The 14640-nt window shown below is 46.9% G+C and overlaps 1 protein-coding gene across 1 annotated transcript in view; it reads left to right on the top strand.

The window, feature by feature from the left end:
- The window catches only part of LOC139245599 (nectin-1-like), a 225676-nt gene that overhangs the window by 167430 nt on the left and 43606 nt on the right, over positions 1-14640 (top strand). The window contains exon 6 of the mRNA XM_070871195.1: positions 10076-10154. Coding sequence (XP_070727296.1) covers positions 10076-10154 — 79 coding nt within the window. The remainder of the gene's footprint in view (positions 1-10075; positions 10155-14640) is intronic.

The raw sequence follows: 14640 nt of genomic DNA, 5'->3' as shown, positions 1-14640 counted from the left end.
TACCGCGAGGAGCACGTCATCGGCGTAAGCCGAGAGGACGACCTCCACGCCCGGCCCTTGCAGAGCCAGTCCCGTCAACCTCGTCCGCAAGAGGCGCAGGAAAGGCTCCACGCAAACGGCGTATAACTGGCCGGACATGGGGCATCCCTGGCGCACCCCTCTCCTAAAGCGAAGGGGCGCCGTCAAGGACCCGTTAACCTTAATCAGACACTCCGCGGCGGCGTACAAAAGTCGGATCCGGGCGACGAAATGCGTCCCGAACCCGAAAGCGCGCAGAGTTCCGAGCAGATAGTCGTGATCCACCCTGTCGAACGCCTTCTCTTGGTCGAGGGATAGGAAGGCGACCGACAGACCAGCCTCCTGGGAGCAATGGATGAGGTCCCGGACCAGATGGATGTTGTCGTGGATCGTCCGGCCCGGGACCGTGTATGACTGGTCGGGGTGGATCATGTGGTCCAGCACGGCACCAAGGCGAGCAGACATCGCCCTGGCGAAGATTTTGTAGTCCGTGCTGAGGAGGGAGACCGGGCGCCAGTTCTTAAGGAGGCGGAGATCGCCCTTCTTAGGCAGCAGGACGATGACTGCCCTGCGCCAAGAGAGGGGCATCTCCCCGGTCGCCAGACTTTCCCCCAGGACCCGCGCGTAGTCGCTCCCCAGGACGTCCCAGAACGCCCTGTGGAACTCCACGGTCAGCCCGTCCAGCCCCGGGGATTTTCCCCTCGAGAGCCGGGCGAGGGCACCGGTCAGCTCCGCCAGGCTTAGCGGAGCTTCCAGATTTTCGGCGCCCTCCGGGCTGACCTTCGGCAGGTCCTCCCACAAAACTCTACGCGCTTCCTCGCTGGACGGATCCGGAGAGAACAGAGCCCCGTAATATTCACGGACCCTGTTGTTGACGCCCTCCGGATCCGAGACGAGAGAGCCGTCGTCGGCCAGCAGCGTCAAGAGCTGCTTACGGACACTCTGCCTTTTTTCCAGCGAGTAGAAGAAGGGGGAGCCGCGGTCCAGATCCCGCAGGAACCGGATCCGCGACCTCACGAACGCGCCTCGGGACCCGACGAGCTGCAGGTCCTTCAGCGCGGCCTTCTTCGCTTCGTACACCGTCCGCAGGGCCGGGTCCTGGACGACTTGACCGAGACGGGCTTCCAGGTCGAGCACCTCTTTTTCTAGGCGCCCGACTCTGGCCGCCCGCCTCTTGGTCGACCCCCTCGCGTACTCTTGACAGAAGACGCGGACGTGAGCCTTGCCCACGTCCCACCATAGCCTCAAGGAGGGGAAGCCCCCCTGCTTCCTTCTCCAGTCGGACCAGAATCGACGGAACGAGTCCTGGAACCGCACGTCCTCCAGCAGCCGGTTGTTAAAGTGCCAGTACGCGGACCCCGTCCTCGCGCGGAGCGAAGCGAGCTCCGCCCACACCAGGTGGTGGTCCGAACACGGCACCGGCCGGGACGCAGGAAACGTACGCCCGAGACACGTAAAGGCAGTCGACTCTGGACCATCCTACTCTCCTTGTGCATGAATCCCAAAAGGTTAGTTTGCAGGTGCAGCAGGTCATCAGGAAGGCAAATGGAATGTTGGCCTTCATTGCGAAAGGGATGGAGTACAAAAGCAGGGAGGTGTTGCTGCAACTGTATAAGGTATTGGTAAGGCCGCACCTGGAGTACTGCGTGCAGTTTTGGTCACCTTACTTAAGGAAGGATATACTATGTTTGGAAGGGGTACAGAAACAATTCACTCGGCTGATTCAAGAAATGAGGGGGTTACCTTATGATGATAGATTGAGTAGACTGGGTCTTTACTCCTTGGCGTTGAGAAGGATGAGGGGTGATCTTATAGAAACATTTAAAATCATGAAAGGGATAGACAAGATAAAGACAGAGAGGTTGTTTCCATTGGTAGGGGAGACTAGAATCAGGGGGCACAGCCTCAAAATACGGTGGAGCCAATTTAAAACCGAGTTGAGAAGGAATTTCTTCTCCCAGAGGGTTGTGAATCTGTGGAATTCTCTGCCCAAGGAAGCAGTTGAGGCTGGCTCATCGAATGTTTTCAAGTCAAAGATAGATAGATTTTTAAGCAATAAGGGAATTAAGGGTTACGGGGAGAGGGCGGATAAGTGGACCTGAGTCCACGACCAGATCAGCCATGATCTTATTGAATGGCGGAGCAGGCTCGAGGGGCTAGATGGCCTACTCCTGTTCCTAATTCTTATGTTCTTATGTTCTTTTTGGTGGCCTTGACTGCAATGGAGAATCCTCGCATATTGTGGCTGTTGGCCAGTTGTTGTATGTCCTGTGCTTTCTCCATCCACCACCTGTTCTTTAGGTCCGGGTTTTTTGTTGGACCTCAGCCTTGAGCCATCTGTAATGTTGTTTTGCAGCTCCCGAGTTAGGTTGTTGCTAGAGGCTCAGAAATGCTCTGTGCTTGCGATCTATTAGTTCTTGGATCTCCTGGTCATTTTCATCAAACCAGTCCTGGTGTTTTCTGGTTGAGTGACCAAGTATCTCTACATAAGTACTGGTTATGGAGACCTGGAGGGCAGACCAAGCGCTGTGGGCATTCAGCATCTCATGGTCATCAAGGCATGCCAGATTAGCTGGGTTTCTAAGTACCCCGGTATTGATTTTTTTGCGGCACTGCTTCTGCTGTCCCCTCTGCTTTGGGGCTATGTTAATGTTGATGATGGATCGGATTAGGCAGTGGTCCGTCCAGCAGTCGTCAGCTCCTGTCATGGCGCGGGTGATGTGCACATCCTTGCAATCCCTGGCTCGGACGATGACATAGTCGAACAGGTGCCAGTGTTTGGAGCGAGGGTGTTGCCATGATGCCTTGTATTTGTCCCTCTGGTGGAACAGGGTGTTGGTGATGAGGAGTTCATGTTCTAGACATTTTGTCAGTAGGGTACCGCTGGAGTTGGCTTTCCCTACCCCTCTCTGCCAATCTCGCCTCCCCAGAGGGCTGTGTCTTTGTCGACCCTGGCATTAAAGTCACCTAGGAGGATCAGTTTGTCGCCCATGGGTATGCGGGACAGGGCTGTCTCGAGGTTGGAATAAAAACCCTCTTTAGCCTCGTCCGTTGCATCGTGTGTTGGGGCGTACGACTGATGACTGTGGCGCATTGGTTCCAGGATGGGGTCAGACGAAGAGTCATTAACCCCGCAGGGGGAGTCTTTGAGGTGGTCGGCCATCTCCTTTTTGACGGCGAAGCCGACTCCATGAAGGCGGCGTTCTTCCTCCGGTTTTTCTTTCCAGAAACCTCCACCTTGTTCCTTGAGCTGGCCTTCCCCTGCCCGTTGGGTCTCGCTTAGGGCGGCGATGTCGATGTCAAAATGTCTGAGTTCCAGAGCAACTATGGCGGTGCAGCGTTCTGGCCTGTTGCTGTTGTAATTGACCATGAGGGTCCTGAAGTTCCAGGTCCCGAACTTCATATTAACGAAGTGGAAGATGCTTGTGCGTGAGTTCTTTTGACGTGGGGTGGCCGCTGCACATGGCAACCACACCGGCTTAGCTGAGCAAGGTCTTGGCCCAGTGGCAAGGGGGTCCAAGACGACTGGAGAACAGGCACTGCTGTATAAGCCTAATTGCCTACGGCAAGGTGTTGGCCGCAAGCTGGGTGCCGAGTAACGCCATTGTTGGTAGGTGGCCCGAGGCTTGGTTGGAGGGCAGAAATTAGGAAGGTCAGATACAGACTGGCAGTGGGTGAGGTTTCTTGATATAGACTGGCAGTGGGTGAGGTACAGTGATACAGACTGGCAGTGGGTGAGGTACTGGGATACAGTCTGGCATTGGGTGAGGTACAGTAATACAGACTGGCAGTGGGTGAGGTACTGGGATACAGTCTGGCAGAGGGTGAGGTACTGTGATATAGACCGGCAGTGGGTGAGGTACTGGGATACAGACCGGCAGTGGGTGAGGTACAGTGATACAGACTGGTAGTGGGTGAGGTACTGGGATACAGACCGGCAGTGGGTGAGGTTTCTTGATATAGACTGGAGGTGGGTGAGGTACAGTGATGCAGACTGGCAGTGGGTGAGGTACTGGGATACAGACTGGCAGTGGGTGAGGTACAGTGATACAGACTGGCAGTGGGTGAGGTACAGTGATACAGACTGGAGGTGGGTGAGGTACAGTGATGCAGACTGGCAGTGGGTGAGGTACAGTGATACAGACCGGCAGTGGGTGAGGTTTCTTGATATAGACTGGCAGTGGGTGAGGTACAGTGATACAGACTGGCAGTGGGTGAGGTACTGGGATACAGACTGGCAGTGGGTGAGGTACAGTGATACAGACTGGCAGTGGGTGAGGTGCAATGATACAGACTGGCAGTGGCATTACCTTAGGTAAGCCATTTCAAGTCCATTCAAAATTTACACAAAATCAGCACAATACTTCAGTCTGGATAATAAATAGAACGATTGGTGGATGCAGGCTGCGGGGGGAGGGGGTGTAATGGGGCAATTAAAATGGGTGGGAGAGACTAACCAGCTGGCTTGATGTCTCGATCTGCAAGTGCCAGGACACTTGCCCAAACCAGCAGGGTCCTTCTTTAAATATGCAGATCAGGTCCCGATGACATTATCGGGTCCTGACTGCAATCTTAACTGTAATCATAGATTTAAGGTGATTGGCAAAAGAACCAAAGGCGATATGAGGAAATACTTTTTTATGCAGTGAGTGATTGGGACCTGGAGTGCACTGCCTGAAAGGGTGGTGGAGGCAGACTCAATCATGGCTTTCGAAAGGGAATTGGATAAGTACCTGAAGGAAAAACATTTGCAGGGCTCCGGGGAAAGGGCGAGGAAGTGGGACTACTTGACGTGCTCTTGCAGAGAGCCGGCACAGGCTTGATGGGCCGAATGGCCTTCTTCTGTACTATACCATTGTGTAATTCTATGATTCATAGGCTTGCATAAGCATAAGATTGCTAGGAAGCCCTAGTGGCTTTCTCGCCAGGCTAAACCTGTCGAGAAGTTGATCCAGGGCCAGACAACATGCAGACAACTTAAAAAAATGTTGTGTGGGTTTTTATGTGGGTCATGTGGAGCAGGACTGTTTCAATTTCAGCTGTGGTGCTGGTGAGGGGAGGAAGGTAGAATGTGTCTGATCGAATTGGAAAGTGCAAACGTGACAACCAAAAAATGAGGAAAACAACACAGAGCAGAAAACTGCATGTGTGTCCTGTAATGTCTGCAAGCTTGTAATGTTTGTAGCTCCACACTATGGATGTTGATGTATTATGTACTGCAACTGCATAGTTAATAATAAACAGAACTAGGCAGATTCCGGAGGCTTCCGAGATAACTGCCTGTGTGTGTGCTGTGCTCTGTGAATATGTCACATTTGGCGGCGAGATGGGATTTTTCCGATGATTTAAAGCTTAAATTTTGTTGGTGAAGGATTCAACCAGCCGACAGAGAGACTTTGGAAGTTTCTGTCTTTGGAAAAAGCTACAAAAATCCGAGGTAAAATACAGCACACGGTGTAAACAGCTAGAGATTAAAATGGCAGGTGTAATTGGACATTTGGTTGAATATAGATACCACCGGGAACGTTTTAAAGCATATGTGGATCGACTAGAAATGTAGTTTACTGCAAATAAAATAATCGAAGTTCCAGACAATGCAGTCCAAAACTGGGCTGTGTTGGAATGTAAGAAAGCGATCTTCTTATCAGAGACTGGTCCGGCATTATACGAAACCCTTGTAAATCTGCTTGTGCCTGACAAGCCAAAGGACAGAACGCTTAAACAGATTTTAACGAAGCTGGAGCAGCACTATAACCCCAAACCGTTAGAAATTGCTGAAAGCTATCGTTTCAGGATTCGGAATCAAAAGGCTGATGGTATTATCAGTGATTACATCGGAGCATTAAAAAAGCTATCAATGCACTGTAATTTTGGAAACTTTCAAAACCGAGCACGATGGGATTGTTTTGTTTGTGGGGTGAAAAATGATGCGATCAGAAGGAAGTTATTGACGATGGATGACTTGACTTTTGAGATTGCTTGTCAGACAGCGAGGTCGATGGGCATGACTGAACAATATTCCCGAGAATTTTATAATAATTAAGGTCGTCAGTCAACCGAGGTAAATCACCTGCAGGTTCAAAGTAAAAGATGGTGGGTGCCCAAAGTCTCAGAAACTAGAAATTCTAACAGAGCATCGAAGTCGTGCTATAGGTGCCTGGGACAACACATTGCTCAAAGTTGTCCATACGTGAAGGCAGAGTGTTTCTTCTGCAGAAAGACTGGGCATCTTGCGAAGACATACAAACTGAAGGGTAAACCAGCTTCCAAAGCTATAAGTCCAGCGTTCAAAGTTATGAGTAGAAATCCCAAGAGACTACATAGCATGGAAGAACAACAACAGGATGAGGAGATGTTAAAATCATGAGGAGCACGAGATTAACGGACAGTGATTTGGAAAGCATCAAAATCCACATAGATATTGCGGGATTCAAGATACCAATGGAAATTGACACGGGTGCATCAGTGAGTGTAGTACCGGAGTCACTATACCGCGACAAATTGCATGATTTCCAACTGGAGAAATCCAAGATAGAGCTGTGAGACTACTCGGGAGAGAAAATTCCTGTGGTAGGTCGTATCACCGTACCAGTGAAATATAAAGATCAATTTCAAAACTTGCCTCTAATAGTAGTGAAAGGAGACAAGTCTGCCTTACGAGGAAGAAATTGGTTGAGCTCACTGAAGCTGGATTGGAGTGAGATTTTCTGTGTGGAAGTGAGATTTTCATCAACGGATGAGGTTATCAAGAAGTATCCGAAGGTGTTCTGCGAAACGGGCAGTCCGATCCAAGGTTTCAAGGTGAGTGTCAGGGTACAGAAGAATGCTAGATTGGTTTACTACAAGCCACGTTCCGTACCATATGCACTCAAAGAGAAAGTTGAGCGCGAACTCAAAAGACTAGAGACTGAGAACATTATTTGTAAGATAGATGGATGTAATTGGGCTACACCCATTGTTGTTATACCTAAGTCCGATGGTAAGGTAAGATTGTGTGGTGATTCTAAAGTAACCGTAAACCAGGTTCGAGAGGGTAATGCCCCCAATACATTGCCGAATATAGAAGATTTGTTCACAACAGTGTCAGATCTTCTCAAAACTAGATCTTACGAATGCTTACTTACAGCTTGAACTAGATGAGGAGTCCAAGTCATGCTTGACTATAAATACTCATCTAGGCCTATATCAATTTAATAGGCTACCATTTGGAGTGTCTTCCGCATCTGCCATATTCCAAGGGGTGATGAACCAGATTTTGCAAGGTATTGAAGGGGTAGTATGTTATTTAGATGACATAGTAATTTCAACACCAAATAGGCAAATTCATAATAACATATTGAATGAAGTCCTCAAACGGCTAGAGAAGCACAGAGTACGAGTGTCTGCTCGTAAGTGTGAGTTATTTAAAAACTCAGTGGAGTACTTAGGGTACAGAGTAGAGAAAGATGGTTTGCATCCAACCATGGAAAAACTGGATGCGATCATAAATGCACCCACTCCCAGGAATGTCACTGAACTTCGTTCATTCTTGGGTCTTTTGAACTATTATGGGAAGTACCTACCAAATTTGGCTACAATATTACATCCACTGAATGAACTATTGAAAAAACAGGCCCATTGGAAGTGGTCAAAAGAATGCGATATAGCATTCAAGGAGTATAAAAGCAAATTGGTAGAGAGCACCATGTTAGTTCACTATGACATATCTAAGGAAATTAAGCTAGCATGTGATGCCTCTCTGTGTGGAGTTGGGGCAGTAAACTCTCATGTATTACATAGTGAGCGGGGAGAGACCAATTGCTTTTGCTTCATGCACTCTCAGTGCCAGTGAGAGTAATTATGTGCAAATTGAAAGGGAAGCTTTGGCATTAATTTTTGGGGTCAAGAAGTTTCACAAATACTTGTATGGTCGTAAGTTTACCATCATTACGGACCATAAGCCCCTAACAGCAATCCTCCATCCAAAGTCCCCAGTTCCAACATTAGCTGCAGCCCAATTGCAGAGATGGGCTTTGATTTTGTCAGCATATACATATGATATTGAATACAGACGATCAGCTGATCGCAGTAATGCTGATGCAATGTCTAGATTGCCTTCCCCATCACAAGTTACATCTGATAGGGAAGAAGTGTTTTATTTTTCATACATTGATAAACTGCCAGTCACAGCTGAAGAGATTGGTAGAGCAACCAAACGTGACCCAGTGATGTCAAAGGTGTATGAATATATTGCAAATGGATGGCCAAACCAGGTAATAGACAAAGATACACATCCGTTCTTCATTCTTCGGAATGAATTATCAGTCGATAAAGATTGTATCATGTGGGGTGCAAGAGTGGTTATACCAAATAAATTCAGGTCCAGATTATTAGAAGACCTCCATGACCAGCACCTGGAATTTGCTTGACCAGGAGTTTTGCACACAGTTATTTATGGTGGCCAAGTCTTGATAAAGATATAGAGTACATTGTGAGTTAGTATACGACATGTCAATCGGTAAGCAAGCAACCATCACCAGTACCATTACAGCCATGGAAATGGCCTCCCAGGGTGTGGCAAAGGCTATATATTGATTTTGCTGAGTTAGAAGGACAACAATTGTTCATTGTGATTGATAGCCATTCGAAGTGAGTTGAGGTGTTTCCAATGTGGAAAATAACAACAAGTAAAACATTGGACAGTTTGCGAAAATTATTTTCTTCATTTGGCCTCCTTGAAGAAATTGTTTTGGATAATGGACCACAATTTCTTTCAGAAGAATTTGCACAATTCACGAGTAAAAATGGTGTGAAACATACTAAGGTTCCACCATACCATCCTGCTTCAAATTGTAAAACGTGCCCTCATAATACAAATGTTAGATCCAAATCCAAGGCAATGACAATTGTCATTGGATCACAAATTGGCTAATTTTTTGATTACATATCAAAATACTCCTCATACAACTACAGGTAGAACACCAGCAGAGTTGTTTCTCAAACGACAGCCATGAACCAGATTCTCGATGTTAAAACTAAATTTGGCACAGTCCGTAGAAAAGACACAAGACCAAAAGAGAATCATGATAGAGGTAGAGTAAAAAAAAGAAGTGTGAAATTAAACCAGAAGGAGAGAGTGAAGAACAATCATCATAAATGGTTAAGGTGGTTACCAGGAAGAGTGGTGAAGATATGTGGTCCTCGCACATATTTGGTAAAGATGTTTGATAATGGACAGGTTAGGTTTGTTCATATTGATCATATTTTACCTACAGACATGGAAGGAGTTGAAGGTGGGAATGATTCAATTATTTCTGACTCATCAGATAGTTTTGATATACCAGTAGCAAATCCTAAATCCAATGCACTGGAAACAAATCCAGGAGAGAATCAGAATGAAAGTCTGAGTCCGAGTCAGGAAAACAAAGAGCCTGAAGTTAGAGTGAGTTCAAATGAAAATCAAGGAAATTCCATGGAGGAAAACGTTCCACAGGATGAGCCTCAAATGAGTTTAGATTCAAAGATTCTGGTCGTGAGTGAAAGTATCCTCTTCGAAACAGAAAACAAGTGGTAAAGTTAAATTTGTAAATGTGGAAAAAAAAATAAGTTTATATCTGATGTTATGTATAAACATGAAAGTTATTATGATGTTTGTTATAATAATTTCTTCATTAAGGAGGGGAAAGTGTAATGTCTGTAAGCTTGTAATGTTTGTAGCGCCACACTGTGGATGTGGACGTATTGTGTATTGCAACTGCATAGTTAATAATTAAACAGAACTAGGCAGATGTCCGGAGGCTTCCGATAGAGCTGTCTGCCATGTAGGAAGCTGTGTATGCAATGCTCTGTGAATATATCACATGTCTCTTGACCTTTGTGAGTTGAATGGACGATCAGAAAAGATCATCTCACTTTAAGTTACACCTTTAAGTGATGTTTTGTGTGTTTTACAGTATAAATGGTTCAAAATGGAGATTTTAATGCTTGTGTTACTAATAAAAAGGAAATAGCAATCATCACACCAAATAATTGAAGTGCTGTGGTTGAAGTATTTAATGATTCTGATTTATTATTTCAGGGATTCTGACAAGAGCTGTACTAATAGCAACATGTGTGGTCTTCGCAGCAAGTGTCTGTTTCTGCTATGTTTTGAGGTGGTAAGTAGGAATAAATTCAGGTTCATGGAACAAATGGTAATCTGAAGTATCACACAGTTATTCTGTTAACTTGTTTGAACATTACTTGCTTTCAAAAAAAATTCCTCTTTGAATTGTGGCTTATTGGACTGACCTGCAGTCTTGTGCAGTGCCCACAAAACACCATCTCCATCCGCAGCACTGCGCCAGAGGGGTAATTCTTTGAATGAGTTCTTGGAGCAGGGCTGGATCCAGTGATGTCTCATATTTGGAAATCCCCCCTGAGTCGCTTGCGATTTTCTATCCATTTATTGTAATTTAGAATTAGGGAGGAAAAATCACAGAGAACCCATAATTTCCCAATATGTATAAAATCAGCTCTTATGTCTAAAAACATAGGCCAAAATTTTCCCCGAAAAAAAACGGGTGGGTTTGGAGCTTGGGGGTCGTTAAATTATTAAAAATAGGATTCCCGACCTGATCCCGCCTCCAACCTGCCTACTTCCACTTTTAACGGAGGCGGGTGGCCAACCCATTCCCAGGGGAAGGAGCTTAAATGTAAATATTGTAATGAGACTGGAAGCCTCTTTTTAACCTCCATATTGAATTTAACTGCGTGTGGACGGGTTTCACACAACTCGTGAAACCTGGCAGTTAAACCGAGGCAGGGAATGTTGGATTCAGGAGGTAAGTGGCCTATCTGCTGGATCCAGGATCCCTACCTAACCTCCCGCCCACAATTGGAGACCCCACCACAAGGCCACCGATCACCTCCCCAGGCCTCCGATTTCCACCATGAGGCCATCCCCCGCCGATTCCCGGCTGAGCCCCCCGCCAATGCTCTGGCCAAACCCCCTCTGCTGTAAAAGCCCCCTCCCCCACAATCCCCAATCCCCGACACCCTGCCGATCCTCCAACTGCCTCCCTATTCCCCTCACCCCCCACCAATCCCTGACTACCCCCTCACAATGGTCGCCGACTATACCGCGCTCCCCCCCACCATTCCCCAATCCTGCCGACCTCGCGATTCCTCCCCCGGATTGACCCCTCACAACTGAAGCCTGACTGCAGCCACCCAGCCTCTCAATCTGGCTGGCTATGGGCAGGAAGCTAAGGCTTAACATTCAAGTCAGACCCTGCTTGCGGGAAACCCGGCCTCCTGGGTTTCCTACCCGACCTGAAGGCACGCTCCCCCATAGAGGGTGATAAAGTCTCAGCCCTGCTCTAGTGCGGGCACTGACCGGCATCAGAAGTAAATGATAACGCTGTAAACTAAAGGATTAATTCCTAGTTCCTGAGCTCCTGACAAAGAGCAGCAGCCGGAGGGAACGTATGGCTGGAAATTGCAGCCATGCAGCCCATGACTTTACATCCCTTGAATTTATTTGAGCTGAATATCACAGGCTGTGAAGCTGTGAATTCCACCAGGCGCTTCCTGTAAGTGCCGTCCCTCGTTGGCGGTGCAGGAGTATGAATTTGGCCCTTACAGCTATTGGAAATGTTGATGGCTTTTGTACGCTCTGAAGTATTACCATAAACGTACTCCAAATTCCAAAGCTGGCCAATCTAGGATCAAAGAGAAGAATAGTAACAGGAGCAGCTTACTTCAGACTATGTTTGCTCATTAACAGCGGGTGTGTGGAGCTGTTACACAAGCACTGAGCTTCAATGTGTCACATCTGGAAGTTTAAACGCAGCTGTTAATGGTAACTGTTCAAATATGTCTATGTTACACATGTGGAATTCAAATTGCTGACTATCAATTAACGCACAGATTCTACCATAAATTCAGAAAGGTGACATTTCAGGGTAAGTTATCTTAATGCCCACATGGTTCCTCACATGCTAGGAGGGCATATCACGAACTTGATTGTCCAATAACATTAGTTGAAAGAACGTGGGCTGCATGTACCTGAATTCCACTTGGGGATATTTTCTGACTTTTTACTCCCACCACCAATATATGTCAGAAATTCGGACACACGCTGTGCATGATATTCCCATCTTTTAGATTAGAGGTGAATTTACCTCAATACATGCTCCTGGTAGTCATGGCTCCACACCGGGACTGAGCAGTCGGAAAGTTTACACTGTAAGGTATGTGGATAAATAAATGAAACAGAGTATTCCATACAACACAACAAGAGCTCACACAGTTTGCATTAAGGAGAAGCTATAGAAGCAAAAAATTGAGGAATTCTCATAATCGCGTAGTTAAGTGATTTGAACTCTTTCCAGCAGTGGAGCCAGTGGGGGTTTATGGGAATCATCATGACCCCACCCATTTTGAAGTCAGCCAAAGTGTCTTTCAAAGTTCACCTCCATTTCGTTCCGAGGAACCTGTCTTTGGCCTCCAGATTCAGCCTGCAAGTCTGCATTTCCCAGTTCCCAGCTGATTCCCTTTCTGCTAAGTCGTTCAGATCTTCAGATCGACCCCTTGCAAGTCAGCTAAACCTAGCTATGCCACTGACCCTTTCAACTCATATATGTAAAGTTAAGTTTGTACAATGTGTCTCTGGAAGGTGATAAATCTACAAAGACCAGGCTAAGCCAAGCTGGGCCATGCTCCAGACACACACACGTCAGGTTAGTCATAGTCTCTGAACTGCGCTAATGAGGTCACTTTTGAGTCGACTTAGCAAAGTAATTTGGTTCAGATCAATATTTCCATTTCATATAATGCTCATTATTAGTTTGTGGCAGGCCAATTATACAGCAAGCTGCTGCTGAGCCTGGCAACGGTGCACATTCCGCAGACGTTTTAAGAATTGACGCTGCAGGCACCGAGCTTCATGGACCAGGAGCGTATCACAGGAATTGAAGTGCAGAGGTCAGCAGACTCCACAGGATTTTCCACCCATGGACAGGAAATCCATTGCATCTGAATACCTGATATGCACTCATGGCATGCGAAGCTTCACGCTGACAGCATGAATTCAGAAAATCTGCTTGGAAAGCATTAGCGTTCAACCGTCTCATTCTCTCAGAGCAGAGCGATTCTGGTTAAACCAAACTGACCAGCTTGCGACTTTTACTTGTGATAACAACAGGCTAAATATAGAAAGTTCAGAGGGGAAGTGAAAAAGGAAATACGAGGGGCAAAGAGAGAGTATGAGAATCGAATGGCAGCTAACATAGAAGTGAATCCATATGTCTTCAAAAGGCATATAAATAATAAATGGGTAGTAAGAGGAGGGGTGGGACTGATTATGGACCAAAATTAAGACCTATGCATGGAGGCAGAGGACATGGGAGAGGTATTAAAACATAGAAACATAGAAACAAAGAAAGACCAGTGTCATGCTCCTCCTATGCCATGTGAAAAAACAGGGATGGTTCCAGTGTCCCTGACGACTATGTGTGCAGGAAGCTTATCCAGCTGCAGCTCCAGTTAGACCGCGTGACAGCACTGGAGCTGCGCATGGATTCACTCTGGAGCATACGCGATGCTGACGATGTCGTGGATAGCACGTTCAGTGAGTTGGACACGCCGCAGGTAAAGGTTAAAAAAGGCAGATAGAGGATGGGTGACCACCAGGCAGAGCAAGAGTAGGAAGGCAGTGCAGGAGTCCCCTGCGGTCATCTCCCTCCAAAACAGATATACCGCTTTGGATATTGTTGGGGGAGATGGCTCACCAGGGGAAGGCAGCAGCAGCCAAGTTCATGGGTGAGCTATAGTGGTGGGAGATTCTATTGTAAGGGGGATACATAGGCGTTTCTGCGGTCACAACTGAGACTTCAGGATGGTATGTTGCCTCCCTGGTGCAAGGGTCAAGCATGTCTCGGACTGGCTGCAGGGCATTCTGGAGTGGGAGGGTGAACAGCCAGTTGTCGTGATGCATATAGGTACCAAGGATATAGGTAAAAAGTGGGATGAGGTCCTACAAGCTGAAGTTAAGGAGCTAGGAGTTAAATTAAAAAGTAGGACGTTAAAGGTAGTAATCTCAGGATTGCTACCAGTGCCACGTGCTAGTCAGAGTAGGAATTGCAGGATAGCTAAGATGAATACGAGGCTTGAGGAGTGATGCAAGAGGGAGGGATTCAAATTCCTGGGACATTTGAATCGGTTCTGGGGGAGGTGGGACCAGTACAAACCGGACAGTCTGCACATGGGTAGGACCGGAACCAATGTCCTAGGGGAAGTGTTTGCTAGTGCTGTTTGGGAGGGGTTAAACTAATATGGCAGGGGGATGGGAACTTATGCAGGGAGACAGAGGGAAATAAAATGGAGGCAGAAGCAAAAGATAGAAAGGAGAATAGTAAAAGTGGAGGGCAGAGAAACCCAAGGCAAAAATCAAAAAGGGCCACATTACAGCAGAATTCTAAAGGGACAAAGAGTGCTACAATTACAAGCCTGAAGGCTCTGTGCCTCAATGTGAGGAGTATTCGAAATAAGATGGATGAATTAATTGCGCAGGCAGCTATTAACGATTATGATATAATTGGGATTACGGAGACATGGCTCCAGGGTGACCAAGGCTGGGAACTCAACATCCAGGGGTATTCA

This window comes from Pristiophorus japonicus, unplaced genomic scaffold (assembly GCF_044704955.1).
Source record: "Pristiophorus japonicus isolate sPriJap1 unplaced genomic scaffold, sPriJap1.hap1 HAP1_SCAFFOLD_224, whole genome shotgun sequence".
NCBI classification, from domain to species: Eukaryota; Metazoa; Chordata; class Chondrichthyes; family Pristiophoridae; genus Pristiophorus; species Pristiophorus japonicus.
This window is presented reverse-complemented; position numbering and strand designations above follow the sequence as displayed.